Here is a 22,350-nt window from a genome sequence, read left to right on the forward strand (position 1 = left end):
TCCTGAGCTAGCTGGTTGGCCCTTCTGAGCTCTTCCGCAGTGTAGTAAGAATGCACCCCCCCAATCCCTTCCCTGTATCCTTAAAGACACAGGAATCAAGTGCAAAGCAAGAAAATAAAGAAACACAAACTCTGTTTTTTCCCCCCCCTCTTTAAGCGGCCTCAGGCTTATGTTGCAATTCTATACTGAAAGGCTCAAGCAATTTTGAAAAGCTTTAGCTTTAAATTAAGCCTGTTTACCTTCAAATAATACTTTCTAAAAGCCACAGACAGACTCAATTAAAGGGGGTAAAACTAATTATATTTGTTTAAAGGGATTAAACCTTTCCTGTTGTCTTTTTTCCCCTTCCCCCACCCAAACCACGTTCTTTTATAGCCTCTCCTCTCTTTCCCCCCCCTTCTTCAGTTCACCTCCAGCTCTGAGCTGCTGCTGGAAGCGCCAATCAGCTGGAGCCCTGCAGGCTCCTGGGGTTTCTGCTGAGCCCAGACAGTTCTGTAGCTGCAGCTGCCTCTTCCTCAGGCTTGGCTCATTTCGGCTCATTCCCCTCCCCTGCTACACTTGGCTAGCAATCGCGTACCACCTGCCATGTGGCAACGTACCACAAGTGGTACGCATACCACCAGTTAAAAAGCCCTGATCTAGTCATCAGATTTCCCTACAATGGCCAGAACTACCATTCTCCAAGAGAAGCTCCATACTCCTATGTACTCTGCCATCACCTGCTTCCCATCCTACGAAAACCAGTATGCATAATAAACTATACAATTCCAGCCTTATTAAGATTACTTTAATTTTGCTATATTTTATTCATATAAACAAGAAATAAGAACACTTGATTCATTCTATGAAATGTGCAACATGATTGTACATGACCTCCACCAACCTGGTGCCTGCTGGCTGGAGAATTCTGGGAGCTACATACAACTGGAGAAAAATGATTGGGAAAAGATGCTCTATAGGAGGAGAGCATACAACATTTAATTATGAAAAGTTTTAACCCTGGGATAAGATGCTCCAAGTATTGCAGAAGGTGTGCAAAAATACTCTTACATTCACATAATTATAAAAGTCATACCAAAGATATGCTTATACTACTACTGGCAATATTAGAAGTGAATGGTAGAAGATTTGTAAGTTTCTTACTTTTTCTGCAAGTCGCCAGCAACTTATTTTCCAAATGCACCTGTATGGGTTTCCTTCTACTGGCTCTAGCTCTTGCCCTGTTTGTAAGAAGTAATTTTATGCAGTGGTGTAACGTGAAGCATTCTGAACAGGCAACCTGTCTCCCTCAACCCTAGAAAAATTCGTATCATTTCATATAAGAAAGCTCCGGGACAATACAGCTTTAATAGTTGTCTAGTCAAATCATCTCAGTTTTTGCATAATCTCTCTAGTCTATGGTTACATCCAAATTCTTGGTTAAATGAGCAGTTTAAAACCAAGCTAGAAGCCCACTTCTTAATTTTTATTATTTATTATTTAAAATTATAGACTTTCATTTTGGATGCAGTAACTGAGGTTGCACCAAACTAGGAAAATGTTCTCTAAATTAAATGTAAAAGGAAAGGAGGGAGGTAGAAAGTATACAGCTGATTATGGATCCTTCAAATTGTTACTGAGATGTTAAAACTGAAGCAGGCAGTACCTGGAAACTGTGATAAATCTTTAAGAAACATGGCAAATAAGAAATCTAGACTCTTTATATTAGGGGTCCCCAACCCCCGGTCCGTGGATCAGTACCGAGCTGCAGCATGCCAGCAACTGGGCCACACAAACAAGCAAAGCCCCATCTGCGAGATGCAGGCAGAACACAAAACCATGCACTCTCTGGTCTGCGGAAAAACCTTTCTCCACAGAACTGGTCCCTGGTGCCCAAAAGGTTGGGGATCTCTGCTTTATATCAAGGAAAATTTGAGATAAGGCTAGATTGACTCTTTTATTTCTATTATAATTAACGACTTTACATTATACTTGCTAACTTTATTTTATGAATATGTACCCTTGGATGAACTGAAATAAATACTTTTTCCTTTCCAAGTGCACAGTTGTAGAAAATAGCTAAGGAAAACATGTTAAAATAAAGAAACAAAACGGTGAACCTTGACATGTTTTGTTCTATATGTGCTTATGCCATTTTTCACTTCAATACCTCCATTTATGTTAGGATCGTGATACAGTTTCCACCCTTCAAGTGTTGCAGCTCTCCACGCCTGGCCACACCTTTTGCAGAGTCTTTGGGCCTGAATCCAGGAGAAAGAAAGATTTTGCTAGAAATCATTTCTAATTAACATATGGTAATCTGTATCAAAATAGAATACTAGGTCTTTATTTTTAACAAACTTTTGTTTGTACATTTACTCTAAAATTATCATGGTTCATATCTACTCAATCAAAGAAACAAGTCCTATTATTCAAAGTTCTGGCCAATGCACCAAGGATTAATGCAGTTTAAAATGTGAACACTTTATTCCAAGCTTTTTATGTAATTAACAAAGAAAATATTAGGTGATTTTTGCCAATTAAAATTTTACTAGTTGCTTAAGGAATTAAATGTTGTTAATTTGTATATATTTATTTATTAAATTTCTATGCCATCCATTTCCCTTACAAAATGACTCTAGGTAGCTTACAAATTAGTTAATATTGTTAAGCAACAAAAGCTTTTTATTATTTCACAGATACTGTTTATGACACAAATTCACAATTCCACTGAAGAAATAATGCCACTACAGCAAAGTAACTATGATTCTATAGCTATTTGCATAATTCTGTATTTGAGGCAATTTTATATTTTGTGTATGTTTAAAAATTGTTATTCCGCCTTTATTATTTTATAAATAACTCAAAGTGAACATACCTAATACTCCTTCCTCCTCCCATTTTCCCCACAATAACATCCCTATGACATACGTTGGACTGAGAGAGACTGATTATAGCAAAGCTATCCATCTATCTTTCATGCCTAAGGCAGGACTAGAACTCATAGTCTCCTGGTTTCCAGCCTGGTCTTTAACCACCACACCCAACTGGCTTAAAGGAAAATATAAAATTCCATTGGCTTACCTCATCTGTCATTCCTGCTCTAATGAGAGTAAAAAGGAATTTGAGCAATCGTGTATCATCTTCACGATCCAAATCATCAAGTGGCATTTTCTGTCTTACTGGAGCATCTGGGTCCTAAATATAGAAATCAAACAGATTCTTTTATATAACAGATTTTTAAGGTAAAGTAACAGTAGGCAATTCTATATAGTAGTGTCCTCTGGATTACCTTGCAATTCTACTCTTTAAGAAATTAGACAAGATATTTAAAAACCTTGTCATTAATTTACTTATCCATTACAATGCCTGCTTCTCTTTTTGATACTCATGTATCAAAAATTCAGTTCTATCACTACTTTCTTTTAAGTCTTCTCTATCCTAAAATTGTTTTTCCTTTAGAGATAATGCTTAGCCTATCTTTTTTAAACTCTTTTTTAAGGTATTCAGGAAAAAGCCTGACATATTTCTAAGGATTCTCCTCAAACAAAAACTGTGATTAATTATTCAATTAATATTTAAATACAAATAGTTAAAGACATTTGTTAATGGAGCATAATATTCAGAACAAGTCATTTAAAGGTAACTGATTTCTTTAACATATATATCCATGACTAAGTTTTAGTTATTAAACCTTCAGATCCTATTGTTTCCTTATTACTATTAGTTGCTCCAATTAATTATTTTTTCTAGCTCAACAGTCTTATTCTTTTGAATTAACTTTCTATCCACCTTCCATTCTATTCTGGTTTACACTCTAATTTTTCTTTCTTTCATTTCCTTATTATATCTTATTACTACGAATACATTTAATTATTCCTCATAATGACTAATCTATTCAATTTGAATGTGTATTAAAGCTGAATATAAAATATTGTCTATTGCAGTGATGGCGAATCTTTTAGAGACCGAGTGTCCAAAAACTGCCCTGCCCCCGTTCCACCCCCCTGCCCGCCCCCGCTCTGCCCCCCATCTCCCACCCCGCCTGCCCATAGGACCACTCACTGCCTCCAGGGCCCACCGCAGATTGCCCAGGCAGCCCAGCAGCGCTATGGCAGCCACACCCTCTGCCCGCGCCCTGCAGCATCAACTGCATGATGAGGTGTGAGGGCAGTCTTGACTATGCTACCTGGCTGCCATGTCCTTAGCTGCGCTGCTCCGTGTGGGCCACGCTCGAGGGCGAGTCTCCTTCAGGGAGGCAGCTGGAGAGGAGGGGGTCGCAGGGGGAGGCAAAGCTAGGGCAACGGCACATGTGCCCACAGAGAGGGCTCCAAGTGCCGCCTCTGGCACCGGTGCCATAGGTTCGCCACCACTGTTCTATTGTAATGGTACTTTAACAAATTGATTTTTATGTAAGAACGTTTGGTAAATATTTAATTTAGATATTTAAGGTTTGGAATTGGTGCGTTATACTTACTACTTCAGTCACTAATGGACGTAAACTCCCAGTGAATGTGTTTAATTGCCGCTGTTTCAAAATGTGTAATGTATTCTCCCTAAAAAAAATTCATCAACAGCATTTACTAATTAAATATTCTTATGTTATAGTTATCTAGTGTTATATTTCAATAGCTCATATCCAAACAGCCAAATGAATGTCAGGATGGGCTTTATTACATCCACTATCACCTATCTATCCTTAGTCTTTAAGGCAATAATGTACTTATTTTCCACAACCTTTCCATGTTTATATAGTTTAAATTGCAATTGTGATAACTTATCTCTCCAGATATTGTTCCCACACAGAGATTTATATTGGAGAAATACAGTATATAGCTCCATAAACAAAACAAAAAGACCAAAACACCTACCAGCAATCAACACCCAGTTGAGCACAGATTGACACCAAAATTAACATCAGACCAACAATTAAGAAGCAAACAATACCCCAGTCGAGAAACTGCCAAACAAGCTAATAGTAAACAGCCCAACCAAAGAACCACCAACACCACTCCCACCAACAACGACAGGGCAAGCCACTAGAATATAAACTGAGCGCAAACCCCACTCCCTGCTAGCAGTGATAATGTTACCTAGTTTGGGTAAGAAAACAGCCAAGTTCAGAGAGCATCAAGGACCCCTCATTTCAACCCTGAGCTACGAATATTTTCCTCTATCAATATATAGCTCCTTTTGTTTAGAATGACAAAATCTTCTTTATAAATCAGCCTAAATCGCTTCAGAGACACATTTGCTCTCTTTCCATTTACCAGAACTCAAATAATTTTTCACTCATATATAGTTTATTACTACAACCTACTTTCTGGCAGTAGAGCAATTATCTCATACTTCCTCTTATATTGGCATATAAAATCAATTTATAGATTGATTTTTATATCTAGATCCTCCTAGATTTACATCCTCATATGACATGTAGATCATAGGGTTTGGATAGACAGAAGACAGTTTGTCTCCAATTGTTTCTGCCTTTCCAGTACATTCCAGCAGAGTGGGTGCACTCCAGGTCCCCTCCTCTAAATATTGTGGAACTTAAGAACATTCCTTCTCTGTTGCAGCCCTCACCCTCTGAAACAGCATCCTCCCAAAGAGAAGAACTTGGCTCTTTCTCTTGGGTTCCAGAAGGCTTTGAAAACTGGGCTTTGGACCCAGACCAGGGGTTGATGCTTGCTATTTGTTTAATGGTCCCTGTTTTCTTTTGTGGGCTTAGTTATTACACTATTTTAGCCCAGCTTGCCTGCTAATTTAATAACTTTAGTTGCTTTTATGTCTTTAGTTTTGTGCGCTGTCCAGTCTCCACTGGTAGTAAATTCCAATAAATTTAAATAAATAAATAAAATTACGAGTATATTTATCTATTTAAATAGGAATACATTCAATATCAGTTCAAAACAACATTAACATATCATATAAAAATATAATTTATGCCAGAACAAAATTTCCAATATATTACTACAATAGTAAATATATCTAGAGATATTGGTGCCTTTTAGAAATGGCAGAAGCCATCTTACTTCTGCAATTCCAAGACAACAGATACCTGAAATAAAAGTAAATGCAAGCTTCTTGTAGCTGCTTTTTCTGTAGCTGAAGGTAAACCCAAACAAGAGAAGAGACTTGTGATGTATCTCAATAGTGTGAGACATAACACATTTTAATATTTCATGAACCTTTATCAGTTCGATATATACTCTTTTAATATGTGCTATAAATTAAAATCCAGTTATGGAAACAAGAGGTTATCACAACATTTGGCACAGAGGACATGGGTTTTACATGCTTGTAATATATGGATTACCTAACAACAATTATAGAAAAAAATAACTATTTGAAATAGTTTTCAACTGTAAACAAAATATCAATTATAAATGCTCATGAATGCTCAATAGTAGGTCAGTAACTTACCAGTATACAGACTTTGCATAAAATTCAATGTTATCAGAGAAGTCTCCAATTTCATCCTTTGCAATGCTCTCTAACCAGTCTACTACCAACTGAAAATTAAATTTAAAAATAATTTCAAAAACAGGATAATTTACCTCCTACAACACTCTACTATGGGATAGTAAAAAAAATGCTTAAATACAATTTTTACTCAAAGGTAAAGTTCATTAGATTTAGCTATATTTTTCCTAAATATGAATTGAAAGGACAACAGTCTATCTCAGATCACTTCCTCAATTCCTCACACTCATCCATCCATTTAAATTCACCTTTATGACTGGCTTTTTCAATGGTCTTTTTCAAGGTCATGGGGTGAAGAGAAATGCAATGTTGCTGTTTTCCCTTAGCTGCTCTGGTGACACTGACTGTATAAAAACATGGCATTTTCTGAATAAATTATAAGCATTAACAGCAGAATGGTAGACTGCTATCTGTCAGTCCCAGGAAACAGCACTGAGAGAATTTCTGTTCAGTTCCACATCACAAGTCTTGTGAAGGCACTCAACATTTCAGCACTTAACCACGTTATCTTATTTTGCCATACCTGGCTTTGTCGCACCAACGAATCTCTCTGGAATAGATTGTTCACGACAGTCTTTTCACTGGCATTTATAACCTATGGAAAAATAAATCCATTTTCAAATGACTGAAACACATTCATATAATATTTTATATCTTCCATGTTTATTTAGTAGTATCCATCTATCAGAACAATGGCCCTCTGCAACAAACTAGACTACTACTCTTATAGCACCTTCCAAATCTGCTTGTGGAGATGAAATCCTGAAGTGCAGATTGGGCAAGAGGGAAGTGAAAGTTCTGTTTCAGAAACAGAAGTATACGGTAGTGCTACCATTTGCACTTTGGGGCTTTTTAAGGCAACATCTGAAAAAAAAATATAGCTGTTGTAATTATTCACTTGCATTGTTTTGTCCAGTTGTATTAGATATTTTGAAGACAGTGATATTTGGCTAAAAAATAATATACTTTAGACTTTAGAAAATGAGTTTGACAAAACTTACTGCAAGATCAAATATAGTTTCATCTTCCATAGCAGACTGTATTCTGTCTCTAGGTTTAAAAGACCAATATGATAGATTAACATTAAAACATATTTACATACACACACACACACACACACACACACACACACACACACACATAGTTTGTGCTATGTGTTCCACAGAGCACAGCTTTTCAACCTTTTCACAGATTGTTCCACGTTTAGGACATGACAATATTAGAATACCACCAGTGCTTAGCAAGGTGTCAAAAACTTGATGACTAAAAAAAAGGGAGTGGGGGCTGGGCTTTACTGATTAGATTTATTTGTTGTTATAGAAATGGCTAGTTTACAATATTATGGAAAAGTAAAAAGTTGAGGTTCAATGTTAATGCTTCTTTCCTACTGCAACAGTGGAACTCAGAAGTCAATGCCTTTTCTTTCCTTTTTTCCTTCTCCCCCTCATGTTTCCCTTTTTCTCTCGCCCTTTGCTCACAACCCCCCCCTTACACTTTGCTCACAAAAGCTTCTCTTGCTCTCTTTCACTCACTTTGCTCGCAAAAGCTTCTCTCGTTCTCATTCACTCACACTTTGCTCACAGAAACTTCTCTCACTCTCATTCATTCACTTTGCTCGCAAAAGCTTCTCTCACTCTCATTCACTCACGCATTGCTCGCAAAAGCTTCTCTCACTTTCACTCACATTGCTCGCAAAAGCCTCTTTCACTCACATGTTGATCACAAAAGCCTCTCACGCTTTCACTCACACTTTGCTTGCAAAAGCTTCTCATTCCCATTCACACTTTGCTCACAAAAGCTTCTCTTGCTCTCATTCACTCACTTTGCTCACAAAAGCTTCTCTCGCTCTCATTCACCCACTTTGATCACAAAAGTTTCTCTCGCTCACTCATTCACATACGTTGCTCACAAAAGCTTCTCTCGCTCCCATTCACTTATACTTTGCTCGCAAAGCCCTTCTCTTGCTCTTGTTCAGTCACACTTTGCTCACAAAAGTGTCAGAATCCAATTATATTTCATCTCTAGTTATCAACTATGGAAAACCCCATTCCTGCCTTCTCTGGATTCTGTTATAGATGAAGAGAAGTGGGTGAACAAAGGGGCTTTATGGCCCTCACTTCCTTCAGTACACTTCAAAGAGACTGGATGTGGATACCACCAAAAGGACTAACCATAACAATGGGGCTATTACCTTTCATTTACTCCTCTCTGAAGTCTACCTCCTGTCGGCAGTGCGAGAAAGGGGGTGGGAATGTAATGCCTGGGACTGTTGCTGGAAGAAGGGGGTGATGGGGTGGGGCTACTTGGGAAACCCTTAAAACCTTGAATGGGAGAACTTGGACCCCAAGTCCTGTCTAGAACGCCTGCAACCATTTTCTCTTAATAAAGGATGCCTGTTGGAAGAACTATTCCAAGAGTTCTGTCTTCTTCATATCTGGTGGTCATGTAAAAATATAAAAGCTTTTTGGATTAAGATATGGTGGAATATTCAAAGAATTTTTAGAAGAAGGATAAAATTTACCCCACAATTGTTCTTGTTAGGTATTGTTTCTGATTGTGATAGTAAAGAGACTATATTGATGTTAAATTTAATTACAGCGGCCAGGTTGTTAGTAGGGCAATGTTGGAAGAAGGAATCTTTGCCTACTTTGCAAGAGTGGTTTCTTAAAGTTTCTTATTTGGCAGAAATGGCAAAGATTTCGGCTTTCTTGAAAGATCAATCGCAAGAGAAGTACCTCCTGGTATGGAACAAATGGATAGATTTTATACAATATAAGTTGGATATTAAAATATTATTTAGTTTTTGAATAATTTATATTTAAACTTTAAGATATTTCATAGATATTTTTTTTAACTTTTTTTTATTTTTATTTTTTTTATTTGAATTTTTCTTTTCTGTTTCTTTTTCTCTTTCTTCTTGTACTCTTTTTATATATTGTTAACTATTTTATAAGTTGTTTAATGCACTTAGATTTGCTTATGGTTTATATGTGTTTTAAGATTTTTTTTTAAATTTTTTTTTAATTAAGCCTGTATTCAGCTCTGGGAAGGTCGAGGGAGGGTAGGGGAGGGTTGGGAGGGTTTGGGGAAGGGAATTTCTTTTTGTAAAACTTAAAAATTTTCAATAAAAAAAAAGAGTTCTGTCTTCTTCATTCACACATTGCTTGCACAAGCCCTTCGCTCGCTTTCACTTACTCTTCACTCACAAAGGCCACTCGCTCACTCTTTTTCTCCATGTGTTTTTTTCTCTCCCTCTCCTGCCAAAACCTGTTCCTTTTATAGCTTCTCCTCTTTCTGCCCTCCTCCTCTTCTCTTCCAGGTGCACCAGAAGCTCCAACCAGGATACAGCTGCGCGCTCAGATCCTGGGGCTTCTGCCGAGGCCTGCAGCTCCAGCTGGTCTCCTCTAGGCCTGCGTCGCTTTAGCTCGTTCCCTCCCCCGCTACATTTGGCTAGGGGTTGTGTACCACCTGCCAGGTGCTAAAATACCACTGGTTGAAAAGCCCTGACATAGAGGGCTTTAAAACAGTATTGCTGAAACCTCCAAGAAGGTTAATACTTTCTTTCATGTTTTTCAAATTATGCAACACAAAATTTTATGCATCTACTACATTCTGCATTGAATTATCTATCACCCAATCGCCAAGATAAATCCACTTTGACTGAAAACATACTTCCTAAGCAATAAATGCAGTAGGACTGAAATACAGACAGGATTGCACTGCAAATTTATGAATAACATACTTTTCCTGAATAATGTTCTTTCTAAGACTGAACAAATGAAAGTTTTCTTAGTGTTTCTTATAAATTATTTATTTCATATAAAAGAAACATTTATTTTTATTCAAATATAGACTATAACACAAGAAGGTAATATGCTGAGGAAGGATTTGAATGGCTTTTAGAGAGTTACCTGTAAATTGACGACAAGAGTCTCCATGTTACCATTTCCTGCTTTAGAAGCCACAAAATACTAGCAGTTTTGGAAAATTTCTGTTGTCCAGGAGTTGCTCGATACACTATTTTTTGAAGAATGTTTAGCTGATGTTTGAAAAACAGTGAAGAGCTACTTTATTTGAAGTTTTATGTTATTCATTATAATTTATTATATTGTTTAGCATAAAGTAACAATTTATCATTTACTGTATTTTGCATTTTGAGTATGTGAGTATATTCTTAGATGGTGGGATGCAAAGAGCAGTTTTCAGGCTTGCAGGATAATTTTTAGAAGAAAGTTCCTAGCTTGCACAGAATAGCACAAACAAGCTTGGACTACAATTGGGCTTTGATTCTGTAGCAATAGCTAATGAGATTCAAAACTGACTGTGCTATTCTTATCATTAGCAGAGAATGCTGTATGTGGCATGAACACTACAAAGACTATTAATCTAGTCTATATCTCTATGTTATTGATTACTTTATCTTACTGTTTTCACATAATTATGTAAAAGCTCTGATTGATCAAACTTTAGATAATACAAATCAGTATCTATAAGCCAATCTAGTTATGATCATTATCTATGGCAGTGATGGCAAACCTTTTAGAGACTGAGTGCCCAAACTGCAACCCAAAACCCACTTATGCATCGTTGAATGCCGAGTGGGCGTGGTCCATTGGCTGGGTGTGGCCAATTGGGTAGGCATGGCCAATTGGATGGGCATGGCTGCAGTGGTAACGGCAGACTGGGTGGGACTAAAAAGTTCTATCAATCAATTCCAATTTTGCAAGAACTTTTGTTTTCCTGCGAGAAGTTGAAATTGACTGATTGAACCTTTTTTTTTTTTGTACACGGCGGCGGAGGCCTAAAGCGAAAAGGTTTTATAAAACCCAGCTGAAGGCCTAAGACTGGGGTGACGATGCACGTGCCCACAGAGAGGGCTCTGAGTGCCGCCTGTGGCACCCATGCCATAGGTTCGCCACCACTGATCTATGGAAAATTCTTGGATTGTAAAAAGTGTAACTGAAGGTCCTAAGAACTGGATATTTCTTCATCTCTACTTTGCAGCATAAATCTCAAAAAAAAAAGAGCAAGCAATTTTCCTTTCAAAACAAGCTTACAAGCAAAAGTCTGATAGGAAAAGTACAGACAAAGGGGAAAAAGATAGATAATAAAGTTGAAATGGTGAGTAATATTTTTAACTTTTCTTTTAAACCACATATTTCAAGTAGTTCTATCTTTACCCAATGAAAACTGGCAAAGTGGCTCTCGTGATTACCTACAAAGTGTCCTTCCTACAACATTTAATGAAGGCCAAACTTACTTGCTTATTCTAAAGAATTTTGGTTAAGCAAGAAATCATTGAATAACATAATAGAATTCTATATACCTGGTTACTGCAAGTACCTTCATATTCATCTATAAGTTCAAAAACAGTATTTGAACTATGCTTTAACAGGGAATGAAGAAAGTCAGGATACATGCTCCGAGCAGCTAAAATCACAGAAAAAACGTGTTCATTAGTATGATTTGTTTTATGCAATTGTTAATTGTTATGGCTTTACATTTAGACTTTTAATCATAATACAGATCATCCTCAACTTATGACCACAATTGAGGCTGGAATCTCATTTGTTAAGTGAAGCATTCATTAAGGAAGATGCTCATGTGACTGCTTTGCTCAATGACTGCAACCCCAACTCTCCCAGTTGCGGTCATTAAGCAATTGCACAGGGGTACCTTTGAAGGGGGAGAGGCCCAGTGCCCATTAGCATATGGAAACATGTCATGGGCCAGGAAGCTTCGACTGGCTACAGGGACTAATGGCATACAGAAACTTGTCACAGGCAGGGAGGGTAGGGCCCTCTCCTTTCCCAAGTCTATTTACTTTACCTTTTTCTACAACTGCTGAAAGAGGCTTTTTAGACTTCAAAACAATAACCTTTGCAGGCTTTCTGGCCAGAAAAGAGCCTTTCTAGCCTTCAAAATAATCACTCTGCTAGGTTTCACATTTGCTGGTCAAAAACATCTTCACTTTGCAGGCAAAGGCAATCATTCTGAAGGCTAGAAAGACTCTTTTCTGGCCAGAAGGCTAGCAAAGGCTTTCTTTCCCCCCAAGAAATTGGTGCCCTATTGTTATTACCCAAGAGAACATATGAAGAAAAGCTTGCTCAGTTTCCTTCTGTTCACTGTACATTAAACTCACAAAATATGTATTTTTATCTGCTTTTTTCATAGGCTCATTGGTCAATATTGTTAAACTGTTATTCAAATAAAACATGAAGATATTCATCTCTTACCAGCTTCCCCAGGGTCATCCTCATTCACGAGGACAGCACTCTTTGTGACATCTTCTGCTGCACTATAATCTAAGTTTGTGAACATGACTGAATGTGGAGGTGTAAGTGCAGCTGTCCAGTCACTGTCATCTAACTAAGACACAGAGAATTTTATCAGTATCAAGGCAAGTTTGTTTTCTAACTGCAGTCTATTTTAAGATTCAATGAAGGTAATAGTGCACTATAATCACAATTATAAGTTGGAAAAATGCAAGATAGGTATTAGCTTTCACATAAATTATTTTTAGCAAAGCATTAAAATGTATTTTATTTAGACTCAGAACAACCTACATGGCCATTATGAGGCTAGAATCACATCCTTACTGTCCATGTATTAAAATGTCATCTAAAAATTCCTTTTATTAGCTGCAAGAACTTTTATTTCAACCAATATAAATGTCACATTATTACATATCAAGACAAGGTTTTGTGATTAAAAAATAAAACCAATCAATTAAGTAAGGATAATATATCTTCCAAAACAGTAACAATAACACCAACTCTCTTCCCATCAAGTTAAAGACTAACAAGATTTTGCAACCTTCAAAGTGACAGAAGAAAATAAGTTGATGCATTTCTTTATTTATTTATTCAATTTTTATGGCCGCCAGTTCAAATAAGTGCTATGGGTGGTGACCAATAAAAAAAATCAATTAAAACCAAATACAAACACAAGATAAAAATAATATATATAGCAACTGAGAAAAATCAGAACCCTGTATGTTAATATAACCAGGAAACAGGGTGTTTCACACAGACGAGATCCTAGGCCTGGACACATAACCAGTCTTCAAGGTCTTATAAAAGCCAACAGAATCAGGGCCAATGAGAAGACAGGTACTTGGAGACTTCCGGTTCTGCGCGCAGCGAAGCAGTTGAGGGGGTTTGGGACTCCATGCCCTCCAACTGAGTTTCTTCCTGTTAGGGGACCCTAAATGGGCTAAAAGCTGCCCCGGAGAGGTGGCAACGAAGGAAGGAAGTCCCAGGGACCGCGGAGAGACGGCAGTCGACCCTATCGGTCCAGGAGAAGCCTTCCAGAAACCAACAGGAGAAAGACTAACCTAACTCCATAGTCTAGCCCAAGCTATGAGCAACCGAAGTCAAAAGCACTATTTTAAGCTGATCGTAAACAATGTGCTTGAATCTAGGTAAGAACATTGCTTTTCTCTATCCTACCTATCAACTTTCCTGAAGAGGAGAAATTCCCAAGGGGGGGGGGGAAAAAAAACATCTCCAAGAGAGTGAAGGAGGGGATTTTTCGCCCCACCCTTTTGCTAATGGAAGCGGCGAACAGAATCTTTCATGGAGGAATAAAATCTGAAAAATGAACCAGTGCTGACATCTGCTGGTGGATGAGGATTATGACAGTCATGGTAAAATCTGGGGAAAAAACTAATCTCTACTTGTGACCTTTAAAGCTTTAACAATAGAGAACAGCTTTGTAGATAGTGAGACTTACAAACCTGAAGGAACAACAACAACAACAAAAAAAAACAACAACAACCTTTTCTGAACTCTCTGGACTTTAAATATTTATTCAACTCTAAATCCAAAGCTATTTCCGGGGGGGGGGGGAGATGAAATCTGGACTTTTGGTCATCATGGAAAATCAGAGATTTATAAGAAATACTTATCAAGAAAAAAATGAATATTTTTCAAGAGGAGATATATGATATGTTGCAACTAATTCAAATAACAACGATCTCAAATCAGAAAGAAATCCAGAATAACTTTGAAAATATAAATCAACTCATTTCCAATTCAATTTTATATCAAAAAACCCCTCAGGAAAATACAGCAGAGAAGGAACAAACAAAACAGATGACTCAACATAAATTCAAGGATAGAGACTTAAAGATGGAATACTACAAAACAAAGGAGTATGATTTAATCCAATTGGGAAAAATTTACAAGAAATACTAGATTTGGAAAAAAAACAACTTATATTTCAACACTACAAAATGAACTTGAGGACAAGAAAAAAGACTGGATAAAACGTACTACAGAGATACCAGAGAAAACACTAGAACTGGAGAGACAAAAAGTGACAAGACAAGCAGAGAGAAAAAGAAGGAAAAAGATTCCAAATAAAAATGAGTGGGCAAATGCCTTTAATAAAGATATTGATTTACTTTTTATATCTACAGCAACATTTACGAACATACGGAAAAACCTTTTGATTCAGCAAAATACATCGATCAAGGAAGATACTGGGCAAAGGAAAAAGATTAAGGTGGAAATCAAGAAAATAGATGATGGGACTTTTCAGAGAGAATACTTTAAAAAGAAACGTTTGTTTGAATATGGTTAAAGAAACAGAAAAAATTTGGAACATATATGCTATTCTAAGAGGGATGAATTCTCTAAATAATATAGTATGCTTTTTTCTCTTTTGTGTTTTTTCTTGATATGAGTAATAAAAAAAGTTGAAATGATTTAAGTAAAGGAAATGTTTTAGATATTTAAATGTGACTGAATTTAAGAAAATTATGAAAAAATGTTTTGAATAAGAGTTAAAGGACTAGATGACTAGAGGTATTGAATGGAATGTTTAAAGATTAAATATATTATTAATTATGGTTAAAAAGAATAAGAAACTGAGGAAATAAATATATATTAGCCTAGGAGGGATATAAATTTTAAGTAGTATGTTATTTCTTATGTTTCTTTACTCTTGCTCTCCTTTCTTTTTCTTTTCATCGTTTTATCTATTTCTTAAGAAATGTAAAAGTGTGAGATGGCTTATACCAGTGGTTCTCAACCTTTTTAATGCCGCGACCCCCAACCGGTTGTAAGTCGAGGACTACCCAACTGGTCGTAAGTCGAGGACTACCCAACCGGTCGTAAGTCGAGGACTTTTCCTGCCCGGGAGCGCTGCACATGTGTGATGCCGCCCCCTGCGCCGGCCGAGGCGTAGCTGGCAAGCGGCAGAGACGGAGCAGGCCGACCACTGGCTGGGCCACCAGCTGGCCCAGCCCAAGGGAGGTAAGGCACCCGCCGGGCCCCACGCGCACCAGCAACCCTCCTGCGCCCGCCGGCCTCCCACCTCTGGCCCTCCTTTACTTATATTTTTAGTAGTTGCTCAGCAGGGAGGAGTGGAAACTTCCAGACAGCTCGCCTTCGCTGCAGACAACTTGCAGCACCGTTTGCAGAATGGGACTTTTGGCGGGCTCAGCAGGGCAGAGACAGCCTGGACAATTCCTATTGGCTTTTGAAAGGCAATAGAATTAGACTCTATTCAAGAGAGTCTATTCTATTGGCTTTCAAAAGCCAATAGAATAAAAGGGAGTAGCACAGCTAAAGAAAAGGGGAAAAAAGTGGTGGACTGCGTTGTTTGGCGACCCCCGTGAAATGGTCGTTCGACCCCAAATGGGGTCGCGACCCACAGGTTGAGAACCGCTGGCTTATACAGAAAAAATAGAGTTAAATTTGTAAATGTAAATATAATTAATTTTTGAGAAAATCTTCACCAGTAAGAATATCTAGAATTTAGTGAGAGAAATAAAGTAAAATAAAGATTGTAACAGGATCTATGATAAGGCAACCAGAATGACTGAACAGAGAAGAAATATTATACTGATATGATTATTATTTTTAGGAATATTGGAAAAAAAATATGTTCAATTGTTATTTATCAAAATATAAGAATTGTATTAATTCAATGTTTGCAAAAGAGGATATTTGGGGGAAAGAGGAAATCAACTACAATTATTATGTGGAATGTGGATTATAGAAATTAATTGTTAATGATTGTTTTACAAATGTAACCCAGACAACACACTGTTCACCAATTAAGTGATTTATGTTTTTTAAAAAATTCAATAAAATATATTACAAAAAAAAGAGAGAGAAGACAGGTACTTGGCAGAGAAGGCATATCTCCTGGCCCTGCTAGGTGACATTCCTTGGCTGACAGGACCCTGAACATGGGTATCCTGCCAGACCAGATTGAATGGTTAGAAACAACTTGGGAGAAGACAGTCCCTCAGGTAACCCAGTCCCAAACCATGAAGATGATAACCAGCATTTTGAATTTCACCCAGAAACACACAGGCAAACAATAAATGAAGCAGTGGTCTTACATATGTTGGATAACTGACACCATTTACTACCGTGCAGCTTCATTCTGGACCAGTTAAAGTTTCTGGATGCTCTTTAAGGGTAACCCCATGTATAGTGCACTGCAGAATCCAGATGGGCAGTCACAAGGCATGAGTGACTGTTTATACTTTCATTTAATAGCAACATACTTGCTAGCAGTAACTAAAGTCATCCTATCTGGGCTGTAGAAATTCAGACAACCAGGAGACAATAGCAAAGAATACTGATGGCCTGGATTTTGTAGTCAATGCAGAATAGCCATGGGAATAAACTATAGCAACCAATCATATTCCTCTATGTCATAACCATCTAATGGGGAAGGGAGGGGCTTTCTTGAATATTTTCAACCTTTCTAAATCCTAGACAAATACTGCAACATAAAATCCATAGTAACTACAGCGGTAATTATTTCTTTACTTAGTGACCAAATAACTCATTCATAAAAACTACAAAATACTCTTACCCTGCTATCTTACCCTGAGGAATAGTTAAGCTCCAACAAGTTCTTACAAATTTTTTCATATTAACTTATCGAAATTTAAAGACACATTGGAAAGGGGAAACCCTCCAATGTTGCCAGGGCTCAATATACATTTTAGCAAGAAAGTATGACATATTGCTTGGAGAAAAGAATGTAGTGAATGTCCTACTTGGATGAAATAAAAAACAGGTGTCACAAACTGATCAGTTTTGGAGGTGGAAGGACACAGTGCAGAACTCATTACAGGTTCCATTTGTACTATTTTTTCTCATAGAACCATACATAGCAATCTTTCCAAAACTGCTTATAGGAAGAAAATTAAAAGACTCAAATCTGCTATTTTATGCATATTTCCATGAACATGTTAAGTGCAGTTGGATGAATTTCTGAGATTACCACTTTGTGATAATAATGGGTTAACACATAGTAGTAGTAGGTGGCTCAATTATCTTATGCCCTGCAGTCTAATCATTTCTGTTTAGTAAGCTCTTACCACAGACAAATTATCAAGGTGCCCAGGAATCTTCACAAAGTAAGGTGATTTCCTCTCTGTGCCTTGGTTGGTAGATATATTTGACTGCCTTGTGGCACTTCGGCTCTGTGGAGTAACTGGAAAAAATGTTTTTGATTATTTTTCTAAAAAACATATACTTTTGTGTTTAACACTTTTATTTTGAAAAAATGAATTCTGGATGACAAATAGAATACAGTAAATTTAAAGGACTATTTTATTGAAGGAATTTTATTATATGCTACCTGTAATTTTTAATATTTATAAGTAGAAATTAAATATAAAGAATCTTACCAAATTGAGAAAACAGCCCTGGAGTCTTGGGAATTGCTAACCCTCTTGTTGACATGCCACTTAAACTGTCATCCAGGATAGCCAACACTAAGAAAGGAAGCTAAGCTAAGAAAATGCATATCAGGTTTTGCCTCATCATATAGAAAGTTCTTCTATCAAAATTTGGTAAGCAGAGCTATCTTTCATCAGATCCTGCAAATGCCATTTTTCCTAGTTGGTTAGCTACTGACCACCAAGCCAGATGATGCTATGCACAATATTTGTTTTTTAAATAAAAGCCTTGTTTTATTCCATTAACTGGGAATAGGGATAACCTGATCATTAATGGCAGAGGAAAATCAAATTCAATTGTTCACATTTTACTGTCATGGTTCCAACAGATGAAGAACTTCGAGGCATTGTTTACCTTAAAGAATCTTTATTCAAGTACCATAGCATTGGCATGTACATAGTCAAAGCTAAAATCTGAATTCCCCTCCTCTCAGCACATAGTATCAAAACACAATTCCCTCCTCTAATTAACAGTCATAAATCACATTCTCCAATTAGTTTGAAATGCAGGATTTCCCTCCAGTTCTTCAACTGCCATTTCTTATCATCTCTTATTTAAAAAAAACCTTGGTTCTCACACTAGTTACAATACTGTTATGTCTAACTAAACTCCCATGCACATTCCTCCTCCTCCCCAGTATCATCTAATTCTAAGAGAAGGAAAATGGCTGCATCCAATGTTAGCAGCATTGACATTTACACAATACCACAAGCAAGAAAGCCACATTATAATTAGTGCAGTAAAACAACAGGCATTCTGTGATTTTTTTTATTACAAATTGTGTGTAGTAGTTTGTGTATTAGATTAAATTGGCAAGAAATGTTTGCCATCTAATTCAGGGGTCCCCAAACTGGGTCCGTGGACCAGTACTGGGCCGGGTTATGCCATCAACTGGTCCGCACAAACAAGCAAAGCCCCACCCACAGGATGCAGGCAGCACACAAAACCACGCACCCTCCAGTCCACGGAAAAACCTCTCTTCATGGAACCGGTCCCTGGTACCCAAAAGATTGGGGACCTCTGATCTAATTCATTCTAATACATTCCAAACAAGAAGAAACATTGAAAAATGTTAAAGATTGAAACCACATAGAACTTTGCATCTATATGAATTATGAATATATATATATATATATTTCTTTTTAAAGAAAAAGACACTATTTTGCAGCACACAAAAACAATGGGCATCTCTCAAATTACATCACAATTACATCATATAATAAAGGATACTAGAAACTTTTTTTTGAGTATTTTGCTTTAGAACTGGCTGAATCATTTCGTGTGACGATGTATTCTGAAAATCATTCCTGAAAAGATAAGAATGAAAATTATTTTGAACTTTGCTCAATATTTTCTCGTCACAGACATAGGATGGATAGATTTGTCTCCTTTTGATTAAAAAAAAAATATTTGGGAAATTTAAGACTTAAATGTATTCCTCAGCAAGTCTTTTTTTCTTCATGCACACAAGCGGTTTTCATGATCAATCACATTTCTATGTCAAGACTTATACAGTCAATGAGGGGTGAGAGCCTTATTCTGTTAAATCCAGCTTCTGATTTATGTATGTTTACATGTGTGCACATGCACACTCTGCTCCCTTCGGGATTATAATATGGAATTGGAAAAGGGTGAAAAAAAGCATAATCATCAAGACGATGAAATAATCCTTGAATAGGTTTTAATTGTTTATCTTTTTTATCTAAAAACAGTAAAATAGATATAATCACTGTGGAATTACATATTTCTTAAGTTAAAAATATTAACTGTTCTTAGAATCTTGCCAAAGTGAAAATAGCATGATATAACAAATGTGATATTCCATAGAAGGCACTTCAACCAAATAAAAGCTTCCCCTCTGACCAGTTATCAAAAAGCAAGGCATCTAAAGAATAGCTTCAAGATGACAGTCCTAGCAGAATGATGTGGGTGGAGGAGGTCCACCATTTTTGGTTCCTTTGCCATATATAATTTTGGGGTGAGGAGAAGACTTCAATTTCCCGTTTTTTATAAAACATGGTGTTAGACATGCCACCCAGGCCGCTAAAAGTATGCCATTAATTGACAATAAAAATTACTCCTAGCAACTTTGAGTTTAATATAAAAAGGTAAAACCCCTTTTCATAAGGGTTTTAAATAAAACAAACCCAGTAATAACAATAATAAACCTGCTACTGTGCCTCCATTATGCAAAATCTCATTGAATAATTTATGCGATAATAAATACATCCATTTGTAAGGTCCCCACAGAAGCCTTCATTAGCCTAGGGCCAAAATAGCTCACCGGTCCATTTCTGCATTTGAGGCCAGCGGATCTCCAATCTGAGTCCAAACTGCTACTTGAGAGTTCCCGCTTCTGGAAGTTTAGGTACGGAGACAGGAAGGGAAACACACTTTGAAGGAAAGGGGTGGAGTTGGAGCCGCGAGACGATATCTTTGATTCTGGACTAACCGCCTCGTGAAAACCCTGTTGCTTTTCTGTAACGTTCCCAGAATGCTAATATGCTTCCGGTTTGCAGAATGGAAAATAAATCTATTAATCCGTTATCTGCTTTGAGAAAGGCACGGTTATCGAATTCTTGTCCTCAGATCAGCAGATAGAGCGCCCTCTACCGCTTTGGAGGATTATATCCTCGTCTCTGAACATCGATGGGGTCGATCTGCTTGTTTCCTGTTGTTGCGATAGGCGATAATTTGACGCCCGCTAGATTTGAACTGTTTGGGAAACAACATTTGAAGATCGAAACAATGGGTTATCATCTGGAGTATGTGTGCAGATAGATTCTTTATTACATTTCGAAAATTTACTATGAGAGAGTGGATTTTATCTGCAATAGTCTGGATTAAAATAAACTACCTTTATTATTTTTATAAATAACTCAAAACTGCAAACATAGCTAATATTTGTCCTCCTCATTTCCCCAGAACAACAACCCTGTGAGGTGGGTTGGGCTGAAAGAGAGTGACTTGACCAAAGTCAGCCAGCCGTCTTTCATACCTAAAGTGTGACGCAGTCTTTCAGTTTTTAGCCTGGTACCTTAATCACTAAAGCAAATTGGCTTTTTATTAAAAAGTTAAATCACTGGCGACCAGATAAGGCTGCAAAAATCCAGCTGATAGGATAACATAAATAATACAATTCCCTATACTACTATGTAGTTAACATATTTTTGCCATCCAATTAAGTACTTGGAAACAAACCCAATGAACTAGATACCGTTTGGATACTCTTATGCTAAGAGGTTGAAAAATATGGTATTTTTCTTTAATTAATTTTAATTTAATTTAGTCAATTTAATTTTAAGATGTATCTGTTTTACTGTTTTTAGATTTTCCCAGGTAAAATGCCTACTTGTAAGCCCAAACTTGTGTGTGGAGTGGGGAGTTACAATAAAATCATGTAACTTAAAAGTTATATACATGCTCCTTATTTATTTAGTCTTGCTTCAGTTACCACAGTTCTTTCACAGTTCTTTGAATGAATAAGCTGCTTAAGAGTTAACATGAAGATAGAAATAAAATAATCTGATCTAAAATATAGCAGCTTGCATATAGAAATATGGTAACAGGTATAATAGTATGTAGCAAGTCTCTCATAGAAATGGTGTATATAGTTTGTTGAAATATCATTTCAGCCTTTTACCAGGGGAAAGCAATAAATGGCACTTTTATGCTAACATTTTTATCATTTGAATCTAGCAATATCAGTTACATTCACCATCCAAAATAATGCTTTTTTTAAAAAAAGGCTGCTTATAAATTCCACAGACTAAATAAGACAAATAGGAATACTCTCTTTTGCTTTAATAAAGCATGGAATACAGAAAATATTTTGTAAAATCCAAATGGCAAAAGTAGATGGCAAAGTTTATAAGATATCCTACTACAACAGGAGTGTCAAACTGCCAGCCCGTGAGCTGGATGCGTCATGCTGAAACTGCGCCCACCCCATTGCAGGCAATGAAAAAAAAGTTGTGATACGTTGTGACACGTCACGTGACGTTGCGAGTTTGACAACCCTGTTTTACAATGTAATTTAATTCTAATTGTGATACACATTTATTTGTATTCACGTTAAAACAATTGCTGAATCCAAACCACAAGTTTGATGTTTTGAACAGATTGTTGTTCCTCAGGGTTTTAAGGGCAGATACATCTATAGCAAATTAAATCG

General features: G+C 36.9%; 1 protein-coding gene and 1 long non-coding RNA gene across 3 annotated transcripts in view; one reads left to right on the plus strand and one right to left on the minus strand.

Moving 5' to 3' along the window:
* Positions 1-12,774, plus strand: part of LOC120307686 — a 33,115-nt gene extending 20,341 nt beyond the window's left edge. The window contains exons 2-3 of the long non-coding RNA XR_005556607.1: positions 11,467-11,583; positions 12,637-12,774. This is a non-coding gene — a long non-coding RNA (uncharacterized LOC120307686). The remainder of the gene's footprint in view (positions 1-11,466; positions 11,584-12,636) is intronic.
* Positions 1-20,690, minus strand: part of NUP107 (nucleoporin 107) — a 38,382-nt gene extending 17,692 nt beyond the window's left edge. Inside the window, exons 1-14 of one of the 2 annotated variants that reach the window (XM_039342674.1) lie at positions 20,461-20,690; positions 19,407-19,483; positions 18,125-18,211; positions 17,813-17,928; positions 12,699-12,831; positions 11,789-11,892; positions 10,374-10,501; positions 7,464-7,512; positions 6,986-7,057; positions 6,403-6,491; positions 4,457-4,535; positions 3,064-3,177; positions 2,150-2,240; positions 1,144-1,220 (exon numbers count right to left, since the gene is read on the minus strand). In XM_039342674.1, the coding sequence (XP_039198608.1) occupies positions 1,144-1,220; positions 2,150-2,240; positions 3,064-3,177; positions 4,457-4,535; positions 6,403-6,491; positions 6,986-7,057; positions 7,464-7,512; positions 10,374-10,501; positions 11,789-11,892; positions 12,699-12,831; positions 17,813-17,928; positions 18,125-18,211; positions 19,407-19,483; positions 20,461-20,468 (1,224 nt within the window). In that variant the 5' untranslated portion in view covers positions 20,469-20,690. The remainder of the gene's footprint in view (positions 1-1,143; positions 1,221-2,149; positions 2,241-3,063; positions 3,178-4,456; positions 4,536-6,402; positions 6,492-6,985; positions 7,058-7,463; positions 7,513-10,373; positions 10,502-11,788; positions 11,893-12,698; positions 12,832-17,812; positions 17,929-18,124; positions 18,212-19,406; positions 19,484-20,460) is intronic. The other variant, XM_039342675.1, reaches the window with a different exon arrangement.
* Between the last annotated feature and the right edge of the window lie 1,660 nt (positions 20,691-22,350).

Source organism: Crotalus tigris, unplaced genomic scaffold (genome assembly GCF_016545835.1).
Source record: "Crotalus tigris isolate CLP2741 ecotype Arizona unplaced genomic scaffold, ASM1654583v1 scf7180000017801.1383879, whole genome shotgun sequence".
In the NCBI taxonomy this organism is placed as follows: domain Eukaryota; kingdom Metazoa; phylum Chordata; class Lepidosauria; order Squamata; family Viperidae; genus Crotalus; species Crotalus tigris.